Raw genomic sequence first — 24,880 nt, forward strand, 5'->3', positions numbered from 1 at the left:
AGACATGTGATATGTGTACCATACCATCTCTCAAAAATCTTGAAATTTAGATTTCAAAGCACATCTGGTCCCATGGTTTGATAAATAAGACAGGCTGGTCTATGTTTCCGTTGTGAATGTATTATTATTATGCACAATTATTGACCGTAGAGGGGTTTAAATCAGTGCACTGATCTCTAACAGCCAACACCGACCTCATGTTTGAGCCAGTGTGGCTATACTACTTGGAAACACGCCTTCCATAGTTACTTGCTAATAGAAAACAATTGTCATAAACTCTTGATTTAATATTTATTTAAATTATGTCTGTATTGCTAATATGCATTTTAAGCATCGTGAGTAGCTTATATTTAATGAATTTCTACAGATATATATTTTTGGAGCTTTACTATGCTTCCTAGAGTCAAAAGCCATGAAACCACTGTTCTTCAATGATAAAATGAAGAGATCTGGTTTAATAAATAGAAGGCTTTTTGAATGTCATTTGCTAAAGAAGTTTACAGTGTATAAACATCATAGCTGTATGAGGTGCAAATTATAAATGCTAATAACCCCAAACCAAAGTAGCATCTTTCAAAAGAGATAAATAAATAAACAAATAATATAATACTATAAAGTAAATAAAATACAAAGATTTCTAGCGTGGCATTTTTTTTCTTTTTACTTCAAATAAGCTGGAGGGAGTGAGAACTTGGATTGGTATGTGTAATAAAAAATGACAGTTTGTTTTGTTTTAAAAAACAATTTTGCATACAAATGGATGGAAATAGAAAACACTATCCTGAGTGAGGTAAGCCAGACCCAAAAAGAGGAACATGGGATGTACTCACTCATATTTGGTTTCTAGCCATAAATAAAGGACATTGAGCCTATAATTCATGTTCCTAGAGAAGCTAAATAAGGTGAATCCAAAGACAAACACATAGGCATCCTCAGGAATATTAACCTTCATCAGGCGATGAAAGGAGACAGAGACAGAGACCCACACGGGAGCACCGGACAGAAATCTCAAGGTCCAAATCAGGAGCAGAAGGAGACGGAGCACGAGCAAGGAACTCAGGACCACGAGGGGTGCACCCACACACTAAGACAATGGGAATGTTCTATTGGGATCTCACCAAGGCCAGCTGGCCTAGGTCTGGAAAAGCATGGGATAAATCCGGACTAGCTGAAGATAGCGGACAATGAGGAATACTGAGAATTCAAGAACAATTGCAGTGGGTTTTTGATCCTACTGCACGTACTGGCTTTGTGGGAGCCTAGGCAGTTTGAATGCTCACCTTAGGAGACCTGGATAGAGGTGGGCAGTCCTTGGGCTTCCCACAGGTCAGGGAACCCTGATTGTTCTTCGTGCAGATGAGGGGGGGGGGGGGTACTTGATCGGGGGAGGGGGAGGGAAATGGGAAGCGGTTGTGGGGACGAGGCAGAAATCCTTAATAAATAAATAAATTAAAAAAAATTTAAAAATTCAAAAAAAGAAAAAAAACAACTTCTTTATTTTGCATTTTACCTTCTCCTCAATCCATGCGTTATAGCCAGGAGGACTTAATCCCATATTCACAATGCTAGCGATTAGCAATGTTAGTAGCATTAAAGGGGAAATGTATTTCCACATATAATAGTAATATCTGCTCGGAGCAAAGCCTAACATATCCGTTAGGTCTTCTATAAACCTGGGGAAAAGAAAACATTTAATTATTCCTCCATCATATGACATTACCTTACTAATCTGATAGAAATCTAGTTATAACACCTTAGTATGTGTTGCACTGATCACAAATTCAATGGCTAGAGGGGTAGCTCTGTGGGCTAAGTGCGCTCCATTCAAGCGTGAGGGCTTAAGTTCAGATTCCAGCACCCATCTAAAAAGCGGAGGCGCGTCAGTATGCATATCAACCTCAGCGCTAAGGAAATGAGACTAACAAATCACAGGAGCTCACTTGCCAGTCAGGCCAGCTGACCCAGAAAGGGAGAGACCGTTTCCAAAAATTAAGATGGAAGGCAACAGAAGATGAGAACAGAATGTTATCCTATGGTTTCCAGGGGTACATAAACAGACAACCTTGCCTTCACATAGATGCATACATACAAACACACACCAATTCAAAATGAAAGATGATGTAGAGAATGAATATTTACTTTTAAAATAAATTGAAGCTGTTTTCAGTATGTTTAGCATAAACCCCTAGCCAATTATTGAAGTGTACTATGGATGATAACCTAGAAAACGACTGCAAAATTTGTTGTTATGTTAAACACCCTGAATAACCTTTTACAAAAATTATAGTGATTCTATGCTATCCCAGAATACCACCAGTGGGTGTTTAAATTTTGTAGAATGCTCACCGTTTGTTTTTCTGAGTAATATCATAATTGAAAGAATATTCTCATTTTGCAATTCATTCAAATATCTCTCAATTCCAATCTGAGTCTTCAAGCCTCTCCCCTAGGATTGTCTCTTTACTTTTTCTTGTAGTTCCCCAGGGACAATTACCTGTGGCTACCTCTGTTTTCTGGTTCATGAAGACATCTGAGTTCCTTACTACTCATAAACTAGCTATGGAACCAGAATCAGGTTAGAATTTCACTGGACCGGCGTGGGAGGCGGGCGTGTCTGGTTACAGTAGTATAATTTATAAGGGAGGAAATTCAGTATCAACATGGTAACAGTATATGGCCATTGTAAAAACAGTCGTCTCCCTTTGAATTCAGCTAAAAGTGAATCTTGGGGCCACTATGATAACTCAGTGGATGAAGAAGACCCTGGCAACCAAGCCTGTGACCTGAGTTAGATGGCCAGAAACTCCATAGTGTAAAGACAGAATCACTCTTGAAAATAGTTCTCTGACCTCCTGAATATACTGGAATATGTATTCCACACACACCCATAAATAAAAAATATAGTGAAATAACAAATACTTAGATAAAGAACAATGAATCTTACTGCTACCCTTTAGTCCCTGCATTGATGATCTTTAACTGTCAACAAACATTATACTTGAATGACAGTTTAGCTATATTCAAAATTATGTTTTCTTTTCTTGATTATAAACATATATAGTTAACAAATAATATATAAAAATGCCTGTTGATGAGCAGAGTTTTCAATTAATTATTAGTTTGATTTGTCAAAATAAAGTTTGTTTTAGTATGATGCTCAATATATTTTCTTGTACTAATAACTTAGAGACCTGGTATTAGCTATAATATCTGGTTTTGAAGAACTCTGCCTACTCTTTCAATAATCACATTATCACTTATTTGAGGTCAGTTCCTTCAGTATTGTTTTGTGTGGTATGTTTGATATATTAATGTATTCATTATATTTATTTGACTTTATCAAAAATGAATAAAAATAAAAATTATTTCCATTCTTAAATAATTAACTACTTTGCTTTTTTAAATGTTCCTTTTATTTTGGGGCCGCATTTATAACATATTTAAGTTTTACACACAATTATTTTTTGAATCCCAATACTTCTGCTTTGACATCTACTTTTTTCCTCTTGCATATTTTTGAAAATTAAAATAATTCCACAATTCCATCCTTTTAAAATATCTGTCAATTCTAAAACTTTAGTGAAGTATCTTGTGAAAATTCTATTTTAATGGCTTGCTGTATGACTCATTTCCTCATTTTCTTTCTTTTGAAATGACTTGTTTTCCTTAAGACTTGACTACACTTAAAAGGAATCAATTTTCCCAAATTTTCAGGAGGAAAGAATGAGGACAGCTTTATGCTTGCAAAATGATCAATAGTTGCCTTTGTTTTGTCTCGGACCTATGGTCTCTCCTCCTCTCATTTATCTCTTCCTCCATTCAGACTGGCCCTGCTTATGTCTATCTTGCTAACTTAATTATCTTCTCATTATTTTTATTCAGAACAGAGTTTAATTTTAGAAGGGCACATTAGTTTGCTGCTGCTTTCAGAAACTTGTTAACTCCCTCACTAAAGATGTTACTGTGTTCTAAGCTCTTTGCAGCCCTTGCAGTGAGGGATGAGACCCAAGATATTCATTTGAGATTAGGCCACATCTTCAAAATAGCATGGCACGCTTTGCTTCAATGAACTAAAGAGATTAAAGAAGGTGTCAGAAACCTAGTTGTATGTTTTCTACTCTCCTCCCCCCTATAAGGGACACTACACAGATCTTTTAGGTAACAGTGGCTCATCTTTACCTTTCATGAAGGTTCATGGTGGGGGGATCCTCTTGTCAAAGACTGTAAGTCTTTGGTTTCACTATTAAAACCAGTAAAGAAATTTAAAAAAAAAAAAAAAAAACTCAAAGGAACAAAGAACTATGTGGCCATCATCTCCAGGGTTTAAGAATACTCCTTTTACATTTGTATTCATATTTACTAATAACACTGAGTTAGTATAATTGAATATTTTCTTTCTCTGTGCTAAACTGTTTGCTATGACAAAAGTTTGGATTTAGATTGTCTACTCTCAATTGCCTGCCATCTTTCAAAGGTATTAGTGGAGATTCAGGTAGAAGTATATTAGGTTACTGAGCTTATGAAATCATAAAATCATTGGAGCTGAGCAGGAAGTATTCAATGCTGCTCAAAGATGTAAAGGGAAAACTAATTAAATTGGAAATTTCTTGTGTGAGAGTTTCCATCCCAGAAGTTTAGATAAATTATGACCTTTGAAATCAAGCTGTCTTATTCCAAATGACAATTCTGCCATCTTTTAACATACATCTTTCTTTCTTTGAATTTCATTTTTGGTACTTCAAAAACTCCGATATCTAACTTGAAAGATTATTGTTAAAATCATAATGACATATGCAGAACATACGATTTCTTACACAATAGGAATTCAGCAAATGCAGCTATTGTTGGCATTGCTTTTCCTCCTGTTGTTATGACTGGTTAGAAACACTACCATTAAAAAATCGTATTCTCGATCATATTATATAATAATATAATAATCATATATATTATATAATAATCATATATATAATAATCAGGCTTCAAATAATAAGCTACTTAAATGTAAATCTAAATTGATAACTTATTAACAACTAAATTGATAACTTATTAATTGAGAAAGAAGTCTAGTAACAATATCAGATTCTATCACAGTAAAGGTTAGGATTCAATGGTTATGAGGTAACACATTAAGAAACTTGGTTTTGTAATCAAGATCTAAATCAAATTTCTACCTGTAAAGTTAGCACACTGTGCCTTTTGAAACGGGAAGAAACAATCCCCCATCTTAACAGTGTGTGTAATGTTAGTCACCGGAGAACATTTCTCCATATACATTTAATTTTAGAACAATTTTAGGTTCATAACAATGCTGACGTAAAGATGCTGAATCCAATATATCTCTGATCCCAACTTATGAGTCATGTCCCCCATTATCAACATTCTATATCAGAGCTGCATATATATTAGAAATGATAAGCTGGTATTGACATATCAGTATTTTCTATTGCACATAGCTAAAATTCATTATTAGTATTATGCCTTCTATGGGTTTGAACAAAACCATAACAACTTATATTTATTATTATTATATGTGTTCTAAACACACCTTGGGCTCAATCTACACATCTGTCCCTATCCCCAGTTGCTATCAAACACTTATCTGGATACTATCTAAACAGATGTAACAAGTTGGAATCCATCCTGATGCAGCATTATCAGCTACAGCTTTTGTCTCTTAGCAATATACATTATATTTCCAACATTGTTTTTATGACTTTGTAGGAATTTATCTAGGATTGGACATTTTCTTCTCTGGGTAGATTTATCCATTCATCTGTTCAAAGGTATCTTGACTGTTTCTGATTTTTGACCATTCTTAGGAAAGCTGCTATAACCATTTTTGTACTAGTTTTCATCTGGAATATATTTCTTCTTAATAAATACCAAACTGTATACCTGACCTGTCATGTGATAAAAGTATCTTCGTTGTATCACAAGCTGGAGAACTGTCTCCTGAAATGGCTACTTTATCTCATATCTCTAACAGCAATGAATGAGGGTTTCTTCTAGTCTATATTCTCATCAGTACTTTGTGTTGTTGGTATTTGAAATGTTATCCATTCTAGCAAGTGTTAAGGATATCTCATTGTTATCTTAATTTGCATTTAATTTTTCATATATATGTATATGTAGGTATTGTGATTGTATATGCATGCTTACATATCTGTGTATACATGTGTATGTATGTATGTATGGATGGATGCATGGATGGATGGATGCATGCATGCATGCATGCATGTATGTATGTATGTGTGTGTGTTGCCCTGGGATTGACATTGCATGTTATTCTAGCCAGTTTTGTGCCAACTTGAAACAAGCTAGTGTCATCAGAGGAAGGAGCCTTAGTTGAGGAATTGCCTCTATGAGACCCAGCTGTAAGGCATTTTCTCATTTAATGACCAATGGGTGAGGGCCCAGTCATGGTGGATGGTGCCATCCCTGGGCTGCTGGTTTTGAGTTCTATATTAGAAGGTGGGATGAATAAGCCATGGGAAGCAAGCCAGGAAACAGCATTCACCCATGGCTTCTGCGTCAGTTCCTGCCTCCAGGTGTTAGCTCTGCTTGAGTACCTGTCCTGACTTTCTCCAGTAATGGACAATGATCCTGAAGTGTAAACCAAATTAAAATCTTCCCTCCTCAGCTTGCTTTAAGTCATCGTGTTTGATCACAGAAACAGTAGCCCTAACTAAGACACACATCTTCCATAATCACAGTATGTTTATGCAGAGTTTCTTACTGAATGTTATGCTTTTTGGCTAACCAGTCTTCTAGAAACTTCCAGTCTCTCTTTCCTTTATGGAGGGATTATGGGCAAGCCACCATGCCCAAACAACATTTTTTACATTGGTTTTAGGAATCCGAACTTCATTTTTTGTGCTAACTGAAAGTGCTTACTCACTAAGCTATCTCTCTAGCCCCCTTAATTCCCATGCATTTTCATGATGATACAGAAGTTTTTCATGCAGAATTAAGACACAAGATTTTGTTTACTTTTAAAATTGCTTTTGCTGCTTTCACTAACTGAAATGTGATTATTACAAGCAATTCCTATTCTTCCTGGCTTGTAGCTTTGGAAAATATTAAGATTGTCTCAACTCAGTCAAAATACTCATTCAATACCCATTATTGTATTTAGGTCACATAAGAGACTCTAGTCTTCATCTAACATAAACTTTACACAACTCTCTCATCACTCCATCTGTGTATGTCTGGTGGAGACAATTATTTTAAAACATACTGAATAAATACTTCGAAGTTCTCTTATCCATTGAGATGAACTTGACATTTCATTTCATATCAAATACACATTCTTCACACATAGAAAGTATGTGACCGGAGTGTAAACATACAGAAAAGTCAGTTAATTCCATATGTAGTCTGTGTGCTGTGAATGTATATGCATCTCAGACTAGACTAGGTCATTTTCCCCAAATCTTTCTGACACCAGAAAACATGAACTCCATCTCTTTGTCTCTGTCTTTGTCTCTCTCTGTCTCTATCTCTCTTTCTCCCTTTTTTCTCCCTTCTCATAATATAACCCAGCCTAAGAAGTAGGGCACAAGCTTTATAATGAAGTGGGGGAATCTGTGAGTCACAGATCTGTGATTGTTCAGGTTCTAAATGAATAAGGAGCCTCTTGGGTTTCGTATTCTCATCGTATATAAAATGTGAGAAACAATAACAAGTCAGAGAAACTTATGATCTAGGAACACATCAAATACTTTTCAAGTGTGTAAGTTATCCTTTGAATAAGAATTAAGCCAGGGCTTAGAACTCTAGGCACCCTTAAATTGTATGCCGTTCCCAACCCTCAGGCACTGAGGAAATACGCACCCTTAAACTGTTCAATCAAGAAAAGACTGTGAAATACTTGACTAGCTGAAGATTCATCCCTTTTCATTTTGTTCCCCTTTAAATGAAATATTGATCAAACTTTTCAAAAATAGAGATAAAAAACAGCTGCATGCAATCAAGTATACTTACTTATCTATGCCGTAAACAAAGCTTACAGCAATATTCTCCAAGATGACCACAATTAGCAGAGGCAATGTAGCAGAATAATCATCAAACATTGTAACAAAGTAATTTCCAGAGCGCTGCACGAATATCAGGCCAATACAAAATGCTAAGAGGCAACAAATAACTAAAGAAAATAAACAAACGTAAAATTAGCCTTTACATAGAACCAAGACTTTCTGTTATTGTGAATCATTACATTCAACCAATAGTTTTCAATTTTCATAATTTGTTGTAGGCAATAGCTTCGCTGATTCTATGGAAAATTACATGTTAGGAGTAGGTTACACAGGGTTAACCTCTAAATTTAATAGTGCATAATTCATCTCCTTAATTGTGGGGCATCCCATCTACCAAGTACAAATAATAACTGAGGGACAATTGTATGACAACTTTAAAAATAAATATCCATCCCATATTTCTCTTAATAGAAAAGTGACCTTTCAGGCAGCTCACACTCATAGGTGATTATTATATTTAATAAGCTTCTGTAGTGTTTAAATACCAATGCAATAATGAGTCTAGTGTGATTTCTAATGGATTATCAAACTTACAAATGCTCAAGTTTGATTGAAATATATTGTCATTAAAACATAAGATGAAAAATCCAATTAGAAAAAGTTTCACTACCAACCCATATTTACATATTTTTCTTGCCTGAATAGCTTGAGTGTGCAAAGCAATGTGACGATTATTGGGATGAGTATTCTCCTTATCCAAGCATCAACTGAGAAGAAATTTTGCCTGCTTAACATCTAAGTCACAAACTTTGGGACACTTGTTATTGTAAAACCTTACAGATACATTTGTAATCGATAGTGTGGTTTTCTGCACATTTTAAAGCTGTTTTTTTTTGCCTTTTTGATAGTTAATATAAATAAAGACTGTATTGTATGTCTCAATCTCCTTTTAACGTGAGTAAAATTAGAAGAAGCTGGGAATAGCTTTCTCCACTCCCTTTGTGTGGATCAGATGTGAGGTTTCACATACGGCTTAAACTGCCTGCTACTTCAGGCTGTCTAACCCTCTTAAACTGTAAACTCAAAATAGATTCTTTCTTTAATTACTTATCTTGGGCATGTTTTTTTTTTTTTCATAGCAAAAGACAAGTAACAAATATAGGATAGCAATAAAAACTACTTTTTGCAAAAGATAAAAATGTAATGTATATTAAATACAATTTTTCCTGAAGGAACTAATACACTTAAATAATAAGACCTACTATTATATTATTATAAATTATAATCTATCGTCACATTGATATTAATGCAATCCAAGAGATTACACAATCTAATTATAGTATCTATTCTCTCAGCAACATAAATGGGCCACAACTGATACTGAAAATCAAAAGCAAAATCTCACCAGTGAGTATTTCCTTCCTCACTTTGAACGTGTCCACAACAGGAGTGATGATTCCTTCAATGGTTCCAAACATGCTGCCAAGTCCAAGATTTATCAGCATGAGAAAAAACATCACTGACCAGAACGGAGATGCAGGAAAATGAGTCATAGCTTCTGTAAAGGCAATGAATGCCAAGCCAGTGCCCTGCACAGCCTGCAGAACACATACAACCAGTATTAACCAAGAGCAAGAGCATGAGATGCTTCTATTCAACAGTAATGACCAGAGCTACTGCAAAGAAATATGCTAGCATAAGCTTTAATTCCTTAAATCATGTTATCCTTCCCAGGACCTTGACTGATGGTATTGAGTAACCAAAGACTGAAATACAATTCAGAGTTGCTAAGCAAAATATACAACCATATGGTGTTGCTTATTATTTCAAAGATCCGGGAATGATAAGGTGTATTAGTAAATAAATGATATTTGTTAATTTTGTTAAAACTTGTGAATGCAAATACTGATTTATTGCAATAAACACAAAACACGATATATATGTATGCAAATATTTCTGGCCCATGAAGTAGCTTAGTCAGCTAGAATAAAGAAAATAAACAACGGAAAGAATAAACATTTTAGCTTAAAAGAATGCAAAAGAAGAAATTACTGAATTATAGAAAGTCAGTTTTCAATCTTAAGAAAAATCAATTTCAAAGGAAAAAACAGAATGAAACACCTTTTTGGTCTGTTTCTCTCTCTCTCTCTCTCTCTCTCTCTCTCTCTCTCTCTCTCCCTCAAAAAGAGTGGAGATGGATATGTGGGGGAATGGGCAGGAGCAGGACAGAGCAGGGGGAGGGGAAACTGTGGTTAGAATGTGCTTTATGAAAAACTTCTTTTATTCCTCTTGCACTGCCTTGTCCAGCCTTGTGATCCGGACATTTGCCTTATCTTATTGCACCTTATTTTGTGTTGTTTATTTGTTCTCCCTTAGAGGCCTGTTCTTTTGTAAAGAGCAATGGAGGGGGAGTGAGTCTGGGAGGAGACTAGGTGGTAGGGGAGATGGAAGAAGTGGAGTATTGTATGAGAGACGAATCTATTATTGGTAAAAAATGCAAGAAACAAAAAAGAAAACACATGCTTTAGATAAAAAAAATCAAGTGCACCCTTATCTTATCTAAATCTAACATTCCTATGTTCCAATGTTTAAAAAAACCTTTGGTTATTTGATAATTTTCACAATTACTGAAATTGTTAGAGAAAAAAGTCAAGAACACACATGAAATTATAGGAATGTTTAAAGACTTTCTGATTAGGACTGCATTTGCTGAAAATGATGCTAACAACTGAAACATTAGGTATCATGAAATTAAACAACTTTTTTACAAGAAAAGAAACAAATGAATAGACAGCCTATACATAAAAGTTTGCAAGTCATCCTGAATATCCAAAATATACAAAGAGATTTAACTACTAAAAAAGAAGAATAAATTCATTGGTTCAGTGTCAATCATTGCCTCATCATCTGCATAATCCAGAAGTTTGATGACATCTATTTGGGTGATTTCCAGAAGAAAGGCTATTTTTAGGAATTCCCTGTCTACAAATCATTTTCAGATGGACTATTCCACCACAATTAAAGTATTTTGTATTTTGAAAAAAAAAAGAAGAATAAAAGTACAAAATACATGGACTGAAGAAATGAACAGCAATTTCTCTAAAGATGAACCACAAACACATTCAAAGGCTCAACATATTAGCTATAACAGAAAAAATTAAAATGATATTATTTGTTATTCATCTTACAAGTCCTCAGAGCAGTCATCAAAAAAAAAATCACAACGAATACTGGTGAAATTGTTGAGAAAAGGAATTCTCATATACCACTGGTAGGACTCTAATGATATGGAAATCACTATGAAATTTTCCTCCAACCTAAAAGTGGATATACCATAAAACACAGATGGACCACGCCTGGTGTTTAATGAACGAACTCCCCAATAACACATCACAGGCATACTTGAACATTAGTTACTGTAGTACTGTTGACAACAGCTTAGGTTAGAACCAAGTAGGTGAGCACCAGCAGAGGAAGGGCAGGCATGATGCAGCATGTACACTATGAAATTGTGTTAGTGCTTAAAAACAGGGTCATATCTTGTATAGAAAAGTGAGTATAACTGAAGATATTCATATCAAACATACTTAGTTTTAGAAGGACTAATCTTGCATGTTTTCTCTCATTTCTCGTTTGTAAAATGTGTGTGTGTATGCGTGTGTGTGTGTGTGCTTGTGTATCTGTGTGTGTCTGTGTGTGGTTAGTGGAAAAAGTAGGCCATTTACTGATTGAGTTGTTGGATTCTTGTTATTTAGCAGTTAAAGTTTTTTGCCTATTTGGTGTGTTTCCCTTACCTTTTTTCTAACACACATACACAATATCTATTTAAGCATTAAATTAATATATACATGTGTTAAATTACACATTCGTTAAAGTATAAACAACATTGTCTGAGAAAACAAACAGTAGGAGGAACTCTTGGGAGGAGTGTGCATGGGAGAAATATAACTCCCAAAGGAAACTGTTCTTTTGTAACTCAGTACTATGTACAATGAATCTACAACCATAGGGAAAATAATTCTTAATGAAAAAAAAAATGAGATCACAGGTCAGTGGGTGAAGTGTTTGCTGTACAAATGTAAGGATTTGTATAACTGCCTAGTATCCATGTAAAAGCCAGGCCTGATGCCATGTGTCTATAACTGCGGTACAAAGGTGGAGTTTGGTGGCACACCCAGACATAACAAGCAGATCCCTGTGGTTCCAGGTACATTGAGAAATCAGACGTAAAAAAGTGATTGGTGAAAACACCTATCAAACTATTGTCTCTCTCTACATTCCCAATGAGGAAATGCCATCACATGTACACACACACACACACACACACACACACGGACACACACACACAAAGTGAAATATGTTATTAGTATTAAAAAGAAAACTCTACACTACTTGCATGGTGATTGTATTGCTTCAGTTAAAAGAATTGGTGAACAAACTAGAAATTATATTTTCTCTTAGAATTCAAAGATATAATTATTTAAGGCTTCAGCCATAGTTGCCAGCATGAGATATTTATGTTGAGTTTCAGGCATAGCTATCTATATTAGAGCAAATGATTAATGGCCAATTTCTGTCCTCCTAGTTGACAATGTATGTAGATAACAGCAACCAATAGAAGGACATTTATTACTTTTCCCCAATTTCTTGCTGATTAAAATATATTAGAGTCTAAGAAAAAGACATAATCAGAATGTGTTGAACTCAACTGTCTAACAAAAATTATCATTCATTCATTCATCCATTCATCCATTTATCAAAAACTCAGAAACCAAAATTCAAGTTCTGCATTAAATTTTGTACCAAAATGTGTATCGGATTCGTCTTCATTCTGGAAGAGCTATTGGTTTGAATACTAGTGAGTCTTCTTTTTTTCAAATAACCAAAATCTTTGTAAGTAAACATACTCTATGAGATGCAGAGTTATCTGAGACTTTTGAAACTGCATCGCTAGGCACTGTGCAACCCACTTCACTGAAGAACGCTTTGGGATGATGCATACTTGAATTGAATGATAATGGCTTGACTTCTCAGACATGGCTTACTAACTTTATTTAGCTCATCCTCGATTTGACAGGAGTTGAGATGAAGAACAGCAAACTCCTCTTCTTTTACTTTTTGAATGATGTCATAAACTAAATGATAATCTTCCGCAGTAACAGCTGAAAGGTTAATGTGATGGGGAATGACATCCCGACTAATGTTCCCCATTTTCAAAAATTTCAAAATCATCTCAGAATTCCTAAAAAATAGAGCAGAACGAGAATGAGCACCCTGTTTCTTTAATGCAGGTTTTATAGAGAATTGTACCATTAGAAGCAAATGGAAATGATTTGTCCATACTGTGAAATGCATTTTTCATTCACGATATTGGCTTTGAAGCCCAAGACTGCAAACACCACCAACGTCGCCAGGACAGAAGTGATAAAATTGATGAAGGACACAAGAACAGCGTCGAAGTGGCAGTTATTGTCTCTCTTATTGTAGCTCGAAAAGGCAATGACTCCACCAAATCCCAGACCTAAGGCAAAGAAGACCTGAGTGGCAGCCTCTCTCCACACCTTGGGCTCCAGCATCATTTCGAGCTGTTTGAAAATAAGAGAGAATTAAAGAAGTCAGGAATAAATCCCAAGTTCTGAGCAATTCACTTTTTTTGAGATTAGATCATTTTAATATGGATAAGTGATATCTGTAAACCCAAATGTAATTTAAAATAGGAAAATAAATTATTACTTAGGAATATTTTATTCTAGAAAAGTAGCTAAGAATGCAACAGGGAATATTATCAAGCCCTTACATGGTGACTTTTCCACTTAAGAGAGAACTATTCAGTGTTTCCAGATAAATCATAACCGCAGATGGTGACAGAGAAATTACTACTCTTTGATAATTTCCTATTTTATATCTTTCCTTTTCTTTTCCATTGCATAATACATCAAGTACCAATACAAAGGGAAATAATCACTTCACATCCTAGCCTTCTCATTTTTCCCAAATTTTTGCTGGAAATCTAACTTGTACATGATTGGAATGACTGGGCTGCCACGATACCTTTCCATTTCTTTGAGAACAGAAGGAGGTCTATTGCATTACGAGTGTTCTGAATGTGCAAACACATTTCACCTTGTGGGCTGTGCCTTACTTCTTTGAAAACTCATCAAATCTTTCAAGAACTTAATGAAATAAATCAATTCAATAAGCGCTTAATCTTATTTCCATCCATAAAAATGCTTAATTGGTATTTTTCTCTCTCTCACATTGAAGTCAAATTGTCTTTATTGGGAGTAATGTCAAGGTAGGTGGTAGCTAAGAATATGAATCGTACCAAATCAAACCGTGATGCTAAGAGATTTAAATAAAGTGCAAGATAACGGCAGGAGGGGTGGCTCAGACGGTAAGAGCATTGGTTGCTCTTCCAGAGGTTCTGAGTTCAATTCCCAGCAACTACATGGAGACTCATGGCTGTTTGTAATGAAGTATAGTGTCCTCTTCTGCCCTGCAACCATGCATGCAAGCAGAATACTGTACACATAATAAATCAATAAATATTTTAAAAGAGACAAAAGCCATTGCACTTTTTTTTTAAAGTGCAAGTCAAAGCAACTCACGATCCTCTTCATTCTGCTTTTTCAATAGAAAGAGTAGCAACAAAATTATTGCCACAGTATCAACCAAAGTTTAACTGTCCAATATTGATAGTGCATGAAGACTGTAGTGACAAACACAGAGAAGTGCTTTGCATGTTTTTCTCATTTATATTCATAGGATACCATGCAGCTGTTGAATCTGCTATCTGAGCCTTTGAAAAGATGAGAAAAAAGCCCATTGCCACATTGCATGTCAGGGGCAGAAATAAATAGTAATATTCAGAACCTCTAAAGCTACCACTCTTCCTCAAATATTGGGATGTAGTGCTTCAGATTATTTAAATTATTTTTAATACTTTATGAAGTATTATTATTGAACTAGATCAATATTTTAGCAAGCAACTATATTTTTAACAGCTGTTTAATATGTGGGGTATTTCTTCAAGTACACTCAGCTGTCTATGATGGCATCACCACTAGATGGCAGAAGAGAGCCGTGTCTAAAGACTTCTTTTCACCTGCTTTCAAATACCAAGGTGAATTTTCCACTTGGTGTTTCAGGGTATGTTGTGTGCTTAGGTACATTCTTTCCTACATAAACAATGTAAACAATGTAAAGTAAAATAGCTTATAACATGCCATGTCTTATTGATGTTCACTGGAGACTTTCCCTTTCCTGAATGGAAACAACAAAAGAGGTGGGAATTGGGGGTAGGCCAGAGGTGGCAGAAGGCCTGGGAAGGGGGAATGGGAGGTGTGGAGGGGAGGGGCAGCGAGGCTGAGGCTCGAATGTAAAATAAATAGATGAAAAAGTAAATAAAATGTTTTTTTAGATTAAAAAAAAAAGTAACTTATCCCAGCATCTTGTTGAAACAGCGTGTTTGCCAAATGGATGAGGCCAGTCCTGACTAAATTCCAGACCATAAGGGACTATAAAGTGATGCCCTGTCTCAAAGGAACAAACAAAACGTATGCTATAATTATTTTAATTTTTTGTCAATACCCTGTATCAGTAATTCTCCAACTTCCTAATGCTGAAACCTTTTAATAATGTTTCTCATGTTGTCCCAACCATACAATTTATTTTTGATGCTAGTTCATAACTCTGATTTCGCTACTGTTATGAATCAATATACTAATAATTATACAGATAGAAGTTTGAAAAAGGATTTGGGACCCACAGGTTGAGAACTACTGCCCTAGAACAAACAAACACTATTTATCTGTAGGGGTAGCCCCAGCCAATCACCTTGCTTGTAGGGCGGGGTCTCCTGAGGAAATTTTTTAGCCATTACTTTATCAATAGTAAATGGAAAGTAAGCTAACAAGAAAAGAGGAAAAAGGGAAAGAAAATAAACTAACATTTTAAAGGAGGTCCCTAATACAAATTAAAATGTTACTATAAGCTAAAGTTTTAAATGCTAGATCCACGTAAAAGTTCGTGTCAGTTCTAAACTATGTACTAAAATCAAACTCCAGAATTGTGTGACAGCCAGTTGTGAACTGGGAAAGCAGTTACAGTTCAGAAGTTAAGCCAGAAGAATTAGTTGCCTTGAACTCAAGAAACATTTTCCTCAGCGCTCTGAATATAAATCGCTTTGGTCATCAAGTATGTGAGGCTTGGAGCAGATTTTAATTCTAAGGTGGTTGAAGTGTATGAATCTAAAGCAGTGTTCCACCGAAAGTTCTCAATGGCACCAAAGATTAAAGAGCACTTTTGGACTAGAGAAGAAAACCAGACGCCCACGTCAGCATTTTTGCTCCTACAGAATAAATACAAACTCAGACCCAGACATACAAAGAACACAGCTTCTTTTACCTCCTAACAAGGCAGCTGACAAAGAATTCAACAGAAGCTAATCCCTCTGCCCCTGCTCAAAGGACCCTGCTTACAGGCCCGCCATTGCGCCACAATCGTCCTTCACATAACCTCCAGGGTAGGAACTATTTTCACTGCACGCTCTGACCTCCTCAGCAGAGTCTGAACAATTTTATGTTGCTGAACCACAAAAACACAAGCACTCCCAAAACCTATTTCTGTTTTGTTTTGAATTAAAAATAACAAGGCATGATTAAGTCTGCAAGTAAATGATGGGTAACCAGGAACAAGACAGACAGCAATAAACTTATCATTGCTTTGTAGATGGACAGCATGAATTTCAAACCCTCTTTGAAACTAACAAAAAAATTTCCTGGTATGTGTATGTCCTTCCAGAGAGAGCAAAACATTCCCAAGAAAACACTAATTCTATATAAGACAGTATTCTAGCAAACAGCGGGATTCTCCCCAAGAGATTTTAGATGGCATGTAACCTGCGGATACTGGGGAAATTAATATTTTCACTAGTTCTTCTAGCAAAAAGATACTGTTGTTGACACAGATATAAACACTCAACCAGAGGACGATGAGTAAATGCAGATCAAAATTTCCCAGATTTATTACTGTAAACCATCAGCTATTTCATAGGTAGAGACTTTTCTAATTTAAATACTGACAATTTCACTCAAGAACCTGAATGGTATGTTTTAAAAATTGGAGGTGGATCGAATTGGAAATACAGAAAAACCACTTCTCTGTAATGGTCTACATACTATAATTTAGAAGTCTAATATATTTATGTTAAAAGAATTAACCCTTAAACATAGCTAAGGAGATATATTTACAACAAACGTAATGGAAAATAAGGCACATACCTTAGGGGTAAACATGTGTCGGATGCCATCAATTGAGCCATTTAAAAGGAGAGATCTGATTAAGAAGCATACAAGTACCACGTAAGGGAACAGAGAACTAAAATACATGATCTGCAAGCAAAAAAAATAAAATGACAATAGGTGAGACAGACAAATGACAATTCTTACAGTTATAACTACACTTTGATAGCTACTATTTTCTTTTTTGTAGTGTGAGGAACAATATGGTTAACAATTTCTAAAGTCATTTTTAAAGGGAATTGTTCGGATTCTTTAAGATCTTATTTGAGACATAAATAAAACTCTGTTGAAACTGATTCATACTGTATATATTTATGGGGTAAAGTACAATTCAATATTTGTATAAGATGCTTAATAACAATTTAGAGCTAATTAACATTTTGTGCTATAAGCTTTTAAGCTTACAATTATCTTAAGAGTCCCAGTAAGTTATGGTGAACTATAGTCACCCCAGTGTGGTACCCAATTCTGAATTTTGATCTTCCTTTTGTCTTTTGGGTGTCATTGTCCAATAGTTTTTTATCCATCTCTTTCCTTCCCAGTCTCTAGAATGACCACTCTACTGCCCTCTATTCTTATGTAATAGGCTCTTTTAGTTAGCCAGAGAGGAAAACACATAGAATTTGTCTTTCTCTTACTACATTATTACACTTATGTTGTATCTGAGTTATTGGAAATGATAGAAGGCCATCTCATTTAGTAGATGGATAATATGCGGAGAGCACATTTGCATGTTTGTGTGTATGCAGAATTAAAAAATCCAAAATGTTTACCATCTATATTGCTTTTAGTAGCAGGATTTAATTCTGCTCAATGACTGTATATATCATTGTGTGCCTACATGAAGAAAAAGCTAACTTAATTTTCCTTGAATTAGGGTACAACTACAGTGTACGATTAATTAATGGTGTTGATAGTTTTTAATGCCTATTTAAAAGCAATATTTAGGAAAGAAAGGATCAAACATAATCTGCCTAACAAGTCTTGGTTCATGTTTTACAGATATTTTATGGAATTTTTTATGATGAAGCCATAAAACTCCCAAAGTATTGTGTAATCTTTAGGTACTGCATTCAGTATAAAACCTTTAACCATTTATTTCTGCTATGTTTGCTTGTAAGGTACTCAGGAAATTGCTTATCACCCAAAGGAGTCATTTGAACCAGGCATTAACTATCTTCTTGACATCTCCAGGTGGAGGTCTAACAAGTATAAAACTTCCCCACTGTAGAAACAAACTTCTGAATTTCTCTCTAACTTGTGCCCTCTCCTTTTCAGAAAATGGTCCCGGCGATCCCGTTGCTGAAATCATACATGCAGAGTTGTCCAAGACAATCTGCAATATGCCCTCAGGTTCCAGATCAGCATTCCAGCTGTGTCATTTTCTGCTAACTGCATCCTAAGTCTTCCTAATAGCATTGAACCGATTGCTAATTGCTCCCTCAGTTCTGCAAACCTTTAAGCTAATAATGTTCTTCTGTGGAGCTCAGGCCCTCATGCCCTTACCACCTGGTAGGTGCAGCAAGCTCAGCTTCCCCCTGTAGGCACACCACCTGCTGGCTCCTCTTCTCTACTCACAGAAACATCTTGCAGAAATCTTCCTGAGCGGCCCAAATAAGACTGCCCTTTTATTTCCACGCGGAATCCACCATCTGGTATGACTCCTGCTACAGTAGAGACAGTGATATCCCCTTGGAGATATTACCATTAGGTTTGTTTTTGTCTGGGACAGCAGATAGCCTTGCTGATGTTACCTTACTTGAGTTCTCTTGTGGGCTGTCCGCTCTGCTGTTATAGAAGCTCTGTGGCGGTAGAGGCCTTGTCTTTCCTGTTCATTAATAGATCTTAAACTCCTAATACATTTGCAGAAACAGAATAGCTATAAGATAAGCATGTGCGTAAAGAAGAAATGAAGGGAGCCTGGGAGAATAAGGGGAGACTATGAAAGCAGAGGAGGCCTCTGGGAAGGGAGCATGAGACCCGATAACTCGAAAGAACTTGTAATAGAATGACGATGCCTGTGTTTGCTTCCTTTGGAGTTTATCCTCTGAAAGTCATACTTAAGTATTCTGAAGCTATCAGGGACAGGTTAGTTCTACGTGTAGGATGTCAGTATATTAAAATCTATGTTTTGATAAAGTAATTCTGTTTTCGTTAGTGAAAAGAAACATTTTCAATAATCTTAGATTGGCTTCTGCTTTGATGATACGCTTTCACGTTCATTTTCTCAATTTTTTCTTATTAGGGTTATTTTGGAAGTGGGGGTTACTTTTCTGGTTATCTCTGATGACTTCAACCTTCTTTAAATCTTCCAGTCCCCTAGGTCTTATTTGATTGTAGCTCTCCACAATTATGAGGCTACCAAAAGCAAGAGTCCTTTCTGCATATTTCTCAAATCATATTCAATTTGCTGCTTCATAAGTGGCATGAAGGACTTTGTTCATTCTCAGTTTATTTCCTGCTGATCTTTCCTCCAGCATCTCCCTATCAGTTCGCCTCTGTATGGCAGAGGATCACTATCCGTGGCTCTTCTGTATGGAGCTTTCTAGAAATCTGATGGTATTGTTTGCTGAACATTAAAAAATCTTCAAATCTTTACAGAGTTTACTATATAACATCCACCATTTTACCAGTTTCTGCAGACACTTCCAAGTCCATCAGCAACCAGTTCACATTGTTGCTTTATCTCTTGTTGCCCAAACTGGATGTCAGAGTCACACAGGAACATTTAGCTTCCTCTGGGCTTCATTATGCCTGATTCTACGCCTGAAATGACCTCTTTCTCATCCTTCTCATGAGGTTTCCTTCATCCATCTTAGCATGATCCCAAATTGCCCACTATATGAAGTTTCCTAAAATCCAGACTAATTTTGCAATGACTTTCTCATGCATGTTCTCTTTGCCTCCACCACCATATGTAATACAGCAATTATCTGCCTGGATCTTTATACTGTGGGCTTTATGAGGACAGAAATTACTGTACTAATATCTATCTATTAGATCACAGCATTCAGTAGGTCATCAAATATACTGTACATTAGAAGAGAACTCCTAGAAAGTTAAGGTTTCTTCTGTGTACACACTACAATGTATTTATTATATAGAATTTTCAATTATTTTCTAATTATGTGGTCCCAATTATTCCCACTTTATTAGTTCAACATAAATTTGTGTTCATAAATAAACTAATCTGGATTTGGTAATAAGATTTTAACATACATTCTTAAGGAAAAAAATAGAAATTATTCCAGTTTATATTGTGAAAACAAAGTCAATATATCAAACAGGTGAAAAGTATAAGTATGCCAAGCCCATGACTGCATTCTTCTCTAAGAAAAGAAAGGTCTGTATATTTATTTATAAAATTCTTAGAATTACATGAATGTATCTTAAGCCATACTGTATAAAGCATCAACCTTGTTCTTAAACACAAATTCTTTACATTTACACAAATGGCTATATTTTTATAGCAAAATCTTGTATGAAACTGAAAAAATTCAATTAAATTTACCTTATATACCACAGATGCATACACATTGTTACCTGAAATCATTTTATTTTATATAGCTATCTAAACCTCATGGATTGTATGTATTGGTTTTGTACTCATGTACCTAGAATGATTTTACAAATTTGTGGTTTGCCTCTGTCATTAGAATGGAAAGATCCTAAATCCAGACTTTGCCCCTTGCTAAACTAAATCAAATTCTAGTAAAGACCAAATATTTAATACCTTTGAAAAATAAATCGATGAATGGAAGAGTCAATGAGCCTTATATAGTTTAAAAAGTACATGTGAATAGAATAGAGAATAATATGCATTCCTCTGTTTAATTTAGAGCCTCCTGAGAGTTGCCAACCAAAATACTTTTCACAGCAGTTATATTAAGTAAAAGATGACTTTGTCAACCAAAATATTATGTAGACTATTTTCATATTGTTTCACTACTAAAATTGGGAAACTTAAAATAATTCTCAATTGTTTTTCTCTTCATATTAAAATGTTAGTTATAGACACACATTCAGAAGAAATCATACTGTTGACTTCAATGCCTGATTTTAGTTAAATAATTTAGTTACTTAATTCAGGATAGTTAACTTGATCCTGAACTATTTACTTTTTTGTGGATTAGAGATAAAACTTACAACTCATTTGGCTGTCAGAATGAAGAAACGAATGTTTGCACAATATTTAACAGAGTAATATACTGATAGTGAAGAAATGCTAACAAAAAATGTCACCCTGGAGCTGGAAGCAAGTCAATAACATATCATTTCAATCTTCTATTCTGGGGTCACAAATGTCATAAGATGCTGGAACCAGATCTCATATAGCCTGTGAACATAACCAGCCAGACTGGACTGTCTATTATAGAGGCAATAATTAATTTCACTATCAGCAAGCATTTTCCTAGAAGGGTTTTTTTTTTAATACGAGGATTTATTATCTCTCTTATTCCCTCTATTCTCTTATACTGGGGAATGGTCCTGTTCTTTGTGGTTTTGCTGTCTTCTTTTTAGTTAACTCGTTGTTGATTGTGCTCACAGACCAACAATTTCTCTTCCCCATAGAGAGGCAGAAAAATAAAAGATATCAGAATCCAGCGCTGCAGTTGCATTTTGAGGTGTATTTAGTCAGCCTGAGTGATTACCCGCATCCTTCTCTTGTCACTCAACAGGTTCCAGGCAGCATCTCCCACTCTCTACCCTGTGTGTGTTTGCATGTTTAAAAAACTATATAAGGAGCCAGGCGGTGGTGGCGCACGCTTTAAATCCCATCACTCGGGAGGCAGAGGCAGGCGGATCTCTGTGAGTTCAAGGCCAGCCTGTTCTACGAGAGCTAGTTCCAGGACAGGAACCAAAAAGCTATGGAGAAACCCTGTCTCGAAAATCAAAAAAAAAAAAAAAAAAAAAAAAAAAAAAACTATATAAGGAGGTCTCATCTTCCAACTGGGACTTCCCAATGACAATGTGTGTACTTTGTACTTGCTAGCCTTCCATCACTCTTTTCTACCTAGTGCTTGCATAACACTTTATTTGGAGGCTTTTTGTTTGATTGTTTAATACACACACATTCACCCTTACAATCAAGTCTCCTCTCACCGTCTTCACCTCTCTATTCAATTCTAAAGAACTGCGTCAATTTAAACATTCATATCTTTTTGCGTGCTGCTTACAGCTAGTTTTTGTCCCATCTGGACTGTTAAGATCACTTTTGGATGAGGATGATGACTCGGGAGAAGAGACCCTCAATTGTATTAAAGCATCCAATACAACACAGCCCAAGTCTTGCTTCAAATTCTGCCTCAATGTCACTCTCTCCCTAAGGTTCTCTTACTTAGTAAATCACATGTACTGCATAACTTGTACTCCATTCTACTCGAACATTTTTATTGCATGATGGTAAAGACAAAACAGGAAAGTATCTGATATCAGGAGAGTAAATTTCAAGTAGTCTCTTCAGAAAAGTTGATAAATATGTGATGTGATAGATATGCTAATTCACTTGTGTTGATTATTATACAATTTCCAGAAAAATTGTAACATCAACTTTGGGTTCCACACATGTGTACAATTGCAATTTGTAAAAATAGCATAATAGAAACTAGTATAGTTTTTAAAAGAAGAAATTATTTTTTAAGTGACAATAGCACACACACTCAGAAAGTCTTAGCAAACTTAATCACGACAGCTTTCAAATCTCTATAGTCAACCAGAGACAGCTCTTCCTCCCACATAACACTAACTTAGCAATTATGTTCATGTGATGAAACCTGACTTAAGAACTTATTCCTTTATTTATAATCTAAATTTAGTGACCCCTAGGTCAAGGTGCACTCAATCTAAGCAGTGTCTTGTAGGGATAAGTCCCTCCCCTTAGGGGGCGTGTTCACCTCGGGCTAATGTTGGCCTATAAATTTGGCAAGCGTGCTCCCAGCCATCCCTTTCTGCTTTCCTGGTCTCCGCGGGAACGGTGGTTCTGTAAGTCTATTTCGCCATTAAAGCTATATATATTTTTACAATCTGTCTGCATTCGTTTACGCCGCTACATTTTGGCGCCCAACGTGGGGCTCGAACCCACGACCCTGAGATTAAGAGTCTCATGCTCTACCGACTGAGCTAGCTGGGCAGTCAGGGTGCTGGGGACGCAGCCCCGCCACTCCTATTACTACAGTGTCTAAAATTGGGAAGTTGGTATTAAACAAAATAACATTTACAAAGATTTCAAGACATTTAGTTGTGCAGCTATTATGTTCACTTTGTCACATGCAAAATAACGGAGCAGCCACAAAAAGAACATGAAGGTCAGATAAACTGATTTACAGGCTACAATACCATCCTTATTGTTACTCAAACGGAATCAACAGGAAGCAAAGATGAGTCAGACCAACTTCCGTCCACTCTCATCCCATTCTCAAGTCGCCATTTGATAGGCACAAATATATATATATATATATATATATATATATATATATATATATATACTCAGAGGCAGCATAGTGTGGGCCATACCACAGCCTCTTCCATTAAAGACACAGACATCAAGGCAAGGTGACACATGGTTGTGTGACTGTGACCACCTCACGGGAGGCAGAAAGACTCCAGTTCAAAGAAAGTTGGGCTACACAGGATAACCTGTCTCAGCCATTTTTTATTAATCAGTAAAGTGGATCTGAAAGTTGTAACTACACTTTAGGGCTTTGAGGAGTAAGTAAGATAAAGTAGTACAGGTCCCAGAACAAAGAGATGTCTACTAGGTATAATTACTTATTACCATCTTTGTTCAAGTCATCTGTGCCAATGTCACATTATTATTATTATTATTATCATCATCATCACATGATTTATTGTTATTAATTATTCTTATAATAATAGTAGAGTAGTTCAACTTCCACTCTCCCCAGTGTTCCTAACTATGATGCCCAATTAGACTGAAAAGACACATGATCACAGCTACACTTTACAAAGAGAAATTAATATAATTATACCATTAGGGGACAGATAGAAGAGCCAACACTGACTTCTTTCTATGAAGCAGCTGAAGGATGGGAAGGGCAGTGATAAGTGTTGGATTCTAATGCTTTCGAAAGCAAAAGAATTAATAAAAATTATGTGCCCAATGCATCATTTTAAAAAAGAAAACAACAAACTATTCAGACTTCATAGTGCACCTAATGTCCTTTCCAAGCCCAGTATATTTAAATTTTTTTTTGTCCTGGAAGGTGTGCTCTTGTCATTTCTTAGGTATTCTGTGTTGCTTGTTGGCATCATTCTAACTACCTAAGGACAAGAATTTTAAGAAACACTCAAAAGTACACGATTTGAATATTCTTTATAATCATTTCTCAGAAAAAGACCCAAAAGAAGGATATGATACAAAGTAAACAAACAAAAAATTTAATTCATCATTCTATCACTTTTCATGACTGGAGATGACGTAATCAGAGAACTAACAGATGTTGAACAAATGGCAAAATGAACAGACTTAAATATTGAAGGTTTTTTAAAAAGATTTTGCTAGAAAAAAAAAGATACTATAAATGATACTAAATGTCACTACAAAACACTTTGCTTATTACTTCTCTACTTTTTAAAGGCACG

At 35.6% G+C, this 24,880-nt stretch overlaps 1 protein-coding gene and 1 non-coding gene across 2 annotated transcripts in view; both read right to left on the minus strand.

The window, feature by feature from the left end:
• The window catches only part of Slc6a15 (solute carrier family 6 member 15), a 48,646-nt gene that overhangs the window by 1,003 nt on the left and 22,763 nt on the right, over positions 1-24,880 (minus strand). The window contains exons 6-11 of the mRNA XM_041676709.1: positions 17,258-17,368; positions 13,320-13,561; positions 13,026-13,218; positions 9,382-9,574; positions 7,984-8,143; positions 1,511-1,673 (exon numbers count right to left, since the gene is read on the minus strand). Coding sequence (XP_041532643.1) covers positions 1,511-1,673; positions 7,984-8,143; positions 9,382-9,574; positions 13,026-13,218; positions 13,320-13,561; positions 17,258-17,368 — 1,062 coding nt within the window. The remainder of the gene's footprint in view (positions 1-1,510; positions 1,674-7,983; positions 8,144-9,381; positions 9,575-13,025; positions 13,219-13,319; positions 13,562-17,257; positions 17,369-24,880) is intronic.
• On the minus strand, positions 23,336-23,408 carry Trnak-cuu. The gene has a single exon. It is a non-coding gene; the product is annotated as a tRNA-Lys (tRNA).

The sequence above is a fragment of the Microtus oregoni genome, unplaced genomic scaffold, assembly GCF_018167655.1.
Source record: "Microtus oregoni isolate MIOR12 unplaced genomic scaffold, Mior012 000001F_ref0000356, whole genome shotgun sequence".
Classification (NCBI taxonomy): Eukaryota; Metazoa; Chordata; class Mammalia; order Rodentia; family Cricetidae; genus Microtus; species Microtus oregoni.